The sequence below is a fragment of the Neolamprologus brichardi genome, chromosome 14 (genome assembly GCF_056152115.1).
Source record: "Neolamprologus brichardi isolate AB-2024 chromosome 14, ASM5615211v1, whole genome shotgun sequence".
Classification (NCBI taxonomy): Eukaryota; Metazoa; Chordata; class Actinopteri; order Cichliformes; family Cichlidae; genus Neolamprologus; species Neolamprologus brichardi.
In genome coordinates this window covers 32332746-32339996 of record NC_142117.1, presented here as the reverse complement: position 1 = coordinate 32339996, position 7251 = coordinate 32332746, and the positions used below count along the sequence as shown (strand labels likewise).

At 41.5% G+C, this 7251-nt stretch overlaps 1 protein-coding gene across 11 annotated transcripts in view; it reads right to left on the bottom strand.

The window, feature by feature from the left end:
* Positions 1–208: 208 nt before the first annotated feature.
* The window catches only part of tenm4 (teneurin transmembrane protein 4), a 149061-nt gene continuing 142018 nt past the window's right edge, over positions 209–7251 (bottom strand). For all 11 annotated transcript variants that reach the window (XM_006796627.2, XM_006796629.2, XM_006796630.2 and 8 more), the window contains 2 exons: positions 6843–6985; positions 209–3133 (listed from right to left, as the gene is read on the bottom strand). In XM_006796627.2, the coding sequence (XP_006796690.2) occupies positions 2375–3133; positions 6843–6985 (902 nt within the window). In that variant the 3' untranslated portion in view covers positions 209–2374. The remainder of the gene's footprint in view (positions 3134–6842; positions 6986–7251) is intronic.

Genomic DNA, 7251 nt, shown 5'->3' with positions numbered 1-7251 from the left:
AATGTGTAGCAGGGTGAGAATTAACATTTGTGTAATGTACCAAGGTGTAATGTAGATATGAAAATCTTCACAGTCTGAGGTGATAGGAGCATGAATATAAGGGAAGGTAACATAAGTGTGCTGTGGTTTGAGATGCAGCGATAGATGATATTCTCCACAATAGACGGTGTATAAAACAAACGCAAAAAATAAACACAAAATATTCCCTTTATTTTTTTTCTACCTTAAGACTACACAGGGTCACCGATGTAGCTCTAAGAGGTATCTACATTTGCATTTTATTTACAGCTCACTTTGATGTCCTCATATTTACACAGTCAAATAGAAGCGCTAAAAACACAGTGTTGAGAACAAACCAAAACTCGAAATGAGTCAACTTTAGAAAAAGATACAGTCTTCTGACGCAACAATTCTCAGTGCAATATTCCACAATGCAAATATCCATCATTCATATTATGTAGAACATACATATATAGTTTTTATTTTTGTTTTTTGAAAAAATGTAAATGAATCGACCGGGAGCAGGAAAAAAAAAAAACACCCATGTCCTTTTCACTTTTTCACTTGTACAGATTGAGACACTCAATCGTGCTCTCGTCACACGAACATGTTCAAATGTTTTGTGGGAAAATTAGCAAGTCAAGAGTGTGTAGTGGCTTGGCATAGTTCAACAACTAACTGAATTTAAATCAATATCACGATTTCCAAAATTCTTGACTCTGCGTCCGCTTTCAGATAAAGAAACGTTAAGTTGTCCCTTGCATTGCCCACCGAGGGAGATGCATGGGAGTTAAAATGTGATCACGAGAGTTGTTTTCAAGGTTGCCATGTATAGACGACCTTTAGTCTGTAAACGGGAAGTAGTACACCTGCAGGTCTAATGCATTTCAGCCAGCCATGGGACCAAGTGGAGCCCTATCCTGGGGAATGAAAGCACTTTCAAAGCTGACCTGCAGGCAGCCCTTTGGGCAAAGGCAATTTGTATCTTTCATCCCACCCACAACACAACGCAAAGCCCATCTATCTCAACAGCCAATATGTTAATGTACCGTGTATCACTGATGAGATTAGCCACTGACCCTCTTTGTAGCCTCACTTTTATAAAGTATTTTTATCCCGAGCTTTATGTGACTGGACATTGTGATGAGGAATACTGACTTAAGATCACTGATAAACAAAAAGAGCCTTCCATATGCAACCGAGATCAGCGAAATGCATGTGGTCTGATGAAAAACACAGTAATTGATTTAACTAAACCACCTTTCATAGTTTATTCCATGTGTTCAAACACCCTTAAGCGTTGTTCAAGTACAACAATTAACAATAAAAGGGACAACAGTTCACATTTTTTTTAAAATTCACATTTGTTATACTGTTAATTCATATAGCTATTTATAAAACAAAACTAAAAGATAACCCCAAACCATTCCTGTAAAATACCTTTTGTAGTTTAATACAGACATTAATTCCACAGTATTTTCTCACAGGGTTGGCTTTTTGCTGTTTTTATAATCGAGTTGTTTGACCACTGTCAAAAGAAGCAGAGAAGAATTTATTCGCTTTTCATTTTGTTCATAGAGAAAAAAAACCAAACGTCTGGTTATAAAATAAAATACACACCAAATAAAAAAAAGTGACCTCACATCCCTTTGTTGGCTCCACCACATACGATTTAAGCTTAATTAAGCAGTTTTGCTCATTTTAAAGTTCATAAAAAAGGCCAACATGCACAGTCACGGTGCACCGAAGCCTTCCAAGCTAAGACCACAAATGAGTATCGAGCTTCCTCTTTAAAAAATTACAAGACATCACACAAATGAAGGTGCTTTGACAAGTTCAGCTGGGTTCTGATGAAGGGCTCTACCGCCAACAGAAATCTCTCTCATTATTTATGGATGACTGGGGCTATGACGGTTTCAAGTATAAAAAAGAAGTGATTAAAAGAGAAGGAATCTCCTTGGCTGAGGCGCAGAAAAAGGCAGAATAGAGCAAGCTTGTGAATAACAATCTGCAAGTCTGGCAGCAGAGTGAGCCAGTGAACATAATGCATTACCAATACTCCTCTTGGATTCCTTTGAACAGAATCACCAACAGGGATGAGGAAATGGAGTCACAAGACATCACAAATTTTCATCCTCTAGCAGCCGCACTTGGAGAGCAAAGACTGTTAAAGAATCTTCAAAAGGAGAAGGGCACTCTTCTATTAATACAGTGCAACTGATTGCAACCATGTTGTTTTCTTTTTTCAGTATATTAAAAACCAAGTTGAGCACAGTCAAAGAAAAAAAAACATGTGGTCATGTACACAACTGTCTTTGGCAAGAAGTCCCATGTCCTACATCTGAGTCAGTCACTCGAGAGCCTCGTGTTCATGTCACCTTCGGCCCATTTCACTCTGTCTCATGAAATGAATGTTGTTGACACTGTCTGCCAGCTCAGGGTATTGGTCAACTGAAACCATGTAATATCCATCGTAGCCTTGCACCTTCCCTGAACCTAGGAGCTGCTGCTTCTCTCCTTCAGTCCAGGTTCGTGAGCCCTCTTCTCCATCCCTCAGTCTCTGGCGCTCCCGGGCCCAAGCTTGGGCGACAGCTCTCTGCCGAGCCAGCTCCAACACGCGGGCTTTCTCCTCATCCACACTACTGCCATAACGAGTATTCAGACACAGAGCGCCATACTGTAGCTGAATGTCGGTAATGCGCCTAGTCCTGCCATTGACAACAGTGTTGACCTGAGACACTGTGACATTGACGCCATTCTCTAGTGTACGTCGGCCCACTGTCATACCAATAAGGGCCAGATCTCCCTCCACTGAGCCCAGTTTGACAAAGTAGTGGGTATCCATTCCCATGATAGTGAAGTGGAGGTTTTCAAGGTAGAATGCGTCGTTCAGAACCGCAGCCATGCGACGGCCATCTTCATTGGCCAAGCTGATGATGTCAGCGCTGATGCGACCATCTCTGATAGCAAATTTGACCCCCTTGCCAAAGATTGAGCCACCAGAAGCAAAGATCTTTTTATCTTCCGTCTGAGGGCATCCAGCACTTTTGGCTCTGTAGATCTGGCCAAAACGTTCCAGCTTTACAAAGGCCTTCAGCTGCCTCTGAACTTCACACTGAACACCCAGCAAAGACTGCAAAAAAACACAAAGACAATACTGTTAAGTTGCGCAGCCCCCGCAACAGCTTCATACACTCAAATATATATATTGCTCATTCTCTGAGAAAGAGCTTGTTTGAAATCGTTCTTGCGGATATTTCCCAAATATTCACTTGTGATTGCTTCACATTTTGATTTGTAATCTTTATCCTTATCCTACTTTGCATGTGGAATAAGGAGCACAGTCTGATTTCAGATACATCCTTTTCAAATCTGAGATTCATACTGCTTCATTAACACTTCAAACTCAGTGCTGTGACTACACAGCAAGAGCGATTCTTTTTATATTAACGTGAGACTGAGTGAGGAACATTTGACACTAAATAAAGTGTAAAGTATACACTATAATGTACACTATATATACCTTGTGAGTGGGTGCGTCTCCTTTTTTAATTAGACATCTTTATAATGTTACATGTTGAAAATAACAATGAAAATGCCTTTATTATTGGCACATAAATCCACAATGCTTTGATGCTGTGAATGATGCAGCTTCAAAGCATCGCAGCTGCCCCTACCTTGACACATAGTTAAGGTAGGGGCAGAGGTGTTTGTCAGCCAATGCAAATCTCCCTGATCATTTATGACAGGCGTGATATTTTGAAAAAAGGGTGAAACAGTCATGCTGTGCCAAATATGAAACGGGAATCTGCTGGTAACTAGTGTATATTGTTCCTTAAGGGTTTACAAATGTGTACATACCATACTGCTTTCAGCCAAAATTAATACTTTGTCCTAATTCTACTTGACAAGAGATATTTGTCAGGAAGAAAGAAGCATGTTAAAAAGAGGAGAATGAAATTAAATGGAAGCCAGCCAACACCACAGTGAGACAGTTGCCTGAACGTATCTAAGCAGCAGAAAAAAAAAGCTCTCAAGCATCGCGCCTTCTTGCCATCGCCTAAGATAAGAGGTTGTGAACATCCTGAGGAATTTTTGTCAACCAGTCACATCTAAAGTTTCCCTGACAGTTTCTAATTCCGTCTCTCTGTGCTTTTGTTAAAGGATGGCTAAGGGTTGGAAGACTGGGTGGGGCTGAGAAATGAGGAGCAGGCTGCAGTGGCCGGCATATCTGCCTGTTCTTTCATGTGACACCACAACCTGCTTCAAGAGGAAACAAAAACGGGGGTGGGGGCAGCTGTGCTGTAGGGCCCCCAGGGAATCGTTGCCTGGGGGTACGCTTCACACCATGCCACTCCATGTTTGTTTACCGTGCCAGTATGTGACACGGTCAGCTATCCCAGGGCAGAAGAGGAACAGGGGGCAATGTCCTCCACTTTACTAAAGCAGCCTCCCAGGACACTCCCAGAGAGGCATCATTCACATAGCATGCTGTGCAATCAGCCTCCAGCACGAGCCGAAATGAAAGATCAAGCCGTGTGCAGCACACAGCTCATCTCTCTGGCACCCTCACAGCATTTTTCAATCTGTGGTGGATTCAGCAGCATGGTGAAATAGGGGCTTAAATGGAACAAGATAGAAAGGCAGGCATGAATAAAATAAAATTTTAAAAAAGCCATTTGTATAAGACATAGCATGTACTGTTTTAAAGTTGCACTGCACCTAATTGGGCCGGTGTGTCCATCTGCAGTGGGGATCAAATGCATTAAACGCCTAAGAATACCAATTTGGAAGCAGGAATTCTAGATAAGAATAACACGCTTCAACATACACAGGAAAACAACTAATTATCTCAAGCCTTCCTTACATATTATTTATAGTACATACTCAGAGGTGTGCTGAAGGCAAAACTCCTTCACACAATCTTAAAATCGAGGCATACTTTCTATTTAAAGATATACTAAAGTCTGTTATGGGTATTTTTGAATATGTAATTGAAAGGCCGAGTCTGTAGATAAAACATGTCCTTTCAGTTATATTATTAATAAAATGGACCTATTTATGTTTAATACTTCAGAGGGAAGTAAACATAGATGAGCTGAATATAGTCTCATATATGACTAATTTAATTTTAGCATATTGAAAGCCCTTCTATCCTTCTAAGAGTGTTTTTGAGAAACTGATGGTAAAACATTTAAGCCACCAGATGTCTGATTTTCTTAGCAGTTAAAGAAATCAGAAGTGCATCTGTGTTTCTGAAAGAGCGTTGCATTTATCGTCTGTAATCTACAACGCAATTCCCTCAGATCCCCGCGGATCTACACTTAGAAACTGAAATACCTGCAGTGTCTTTTGTTTCTCATTTATACATTGGCACCTTTGGAGAGTTCAGAGGTTTCTTTGTGGAATGTCAGCCACAAGCTTTATGCACGAGTTAGTCCCAGGGGTTCTGACAACAACCCTTTCAAAACAGTTTACGTTAGATGAAGAAATAACTGGGATTGTTATAGATTTACACTACGCATATATGATGACTTGTAAGTATTTCATTTCCAGTGTAATTGACTAAAGTGTTGCTGAAATGCCTGAGATAATTCCTTTTTTGATTACAAATACTTTTAAAGGACTCATGAGAGCAGGAGCACTTATTAACTATCCATCCATCCATCCATTCGCTTCCGCTTATCCTTTTCAGGGTCGCGGGGGGCGCTGGAGCCTATCCCAGCTGTCATAGGGCGAGAGGCGGGGTACACCCTGGACAGGTCGCCACTCTGTCGTAGGGACAACACACAACTATTCGCACTCACTTTCATTCGCACATTCACATCTAGTGACAATTTGGATTTTCCAATTAACCTATCCCCACAAGTTGCATGTCTTTGGACGGTGGGAGGAAGCCGGAGTACCCGGAGGGAACCCACGCAAACACGGGGAGAACATGCAAACTCCACACAGAAAGACCCCGGCCTGATGTTGGAATTGAACTCAGGACCTTCTTGTTGTGCGGCAACAGTGCTAACCACCGTGCTGCCACTTATTAACTATTCATTTGCAAATTACAAATTTGCATTTGTTTCTATTCACAGTAAATGTGAAAATCTTCACCTTTAGTGTCATAGAATAAATATTGATGGATAAATTCTGAAATAAAAAAACCCCAACTAAAACATCACTCAAACATATATAAGTTGTTAAGATCTAAATACTGCATGACAGTTCATAGTAACAGTGGGGTTTTGCCAGTTTTTTGTGTATCTATGTTTATTATAGTCTGCTGGTCAGATCAGAGAATCTTCCATCACCCCAGCAGCTTTTAGACTTACAAATAGATGAGAAGACATTCTAACCAATACCGGCTATGTTAAGGTTGCAGCCAGAGTGTAATGCAACATGAATCTTCCCTCTTGATGGGTGGCATTCACTAGTCTAGCTGTAACCAAACCCAAGAACAACAGTGGCCTGTTCAATAATTCAGGTGAGTTGGGGGCAAGTTAAAAGGGCTGATAAAAGCGAGAATCAAAGCATGTCTACTACTTCTCAGACCTTGGCTAACAGTGTAAGGCTGAGATGAAATCAATGGCCAGTGGTGGAAGAAAGGGAGAGTGAATTTTCCTAATGGCAGGACAATTACAAGAGCTATTTAGCCTGACCCCATTCCCCAAGATGAGGACTAGGGAAGCAACCAGCATACCGGGCGATGTTTTGGCCTGATAGCTGCCAGCTCCTTTGGGAGTCTGGCTACATAGACTCTGCCCATTTGCTAATGATGTTGGAAAGCAGAGGTGCAGAAGTAGAAAGCGATCCGAGGTAAGATGAAAAGTGGGATAAGTAAGGATGACTACCTTGGTGCTATCCCATTCCTGCGTCTTGATCTGGGTGCGAACTAATTCGTAGGATGGCTCCATGGCCTCTGTGCTTGGTTTGCGGTAGCCGGGGATAACGTTGTACAGCTGGAAGCCAAAGGTCACCAACCAGCTGTTCACATCTGCGGGGAAAGGGTCAAAACACATGATGTACATATTCTATTAGTAGACACAATCGTTTGTGGCTTCAGAGGAACTGTGAAGAACTGTGAGAATTAATTTGTTGAATCTGAACAGTTGACATTTTATGGGCGAGACTGTTTCCACGAAACACTCCTACCTCGGCCAGACCGCTTGATTTGTTTGCGATAGTGGAAAGCTATGCTAAACACTCAAGATAGTTCTGATAATTCGTGTCCACTCCTGCAGGTGCGACACTAATGACACT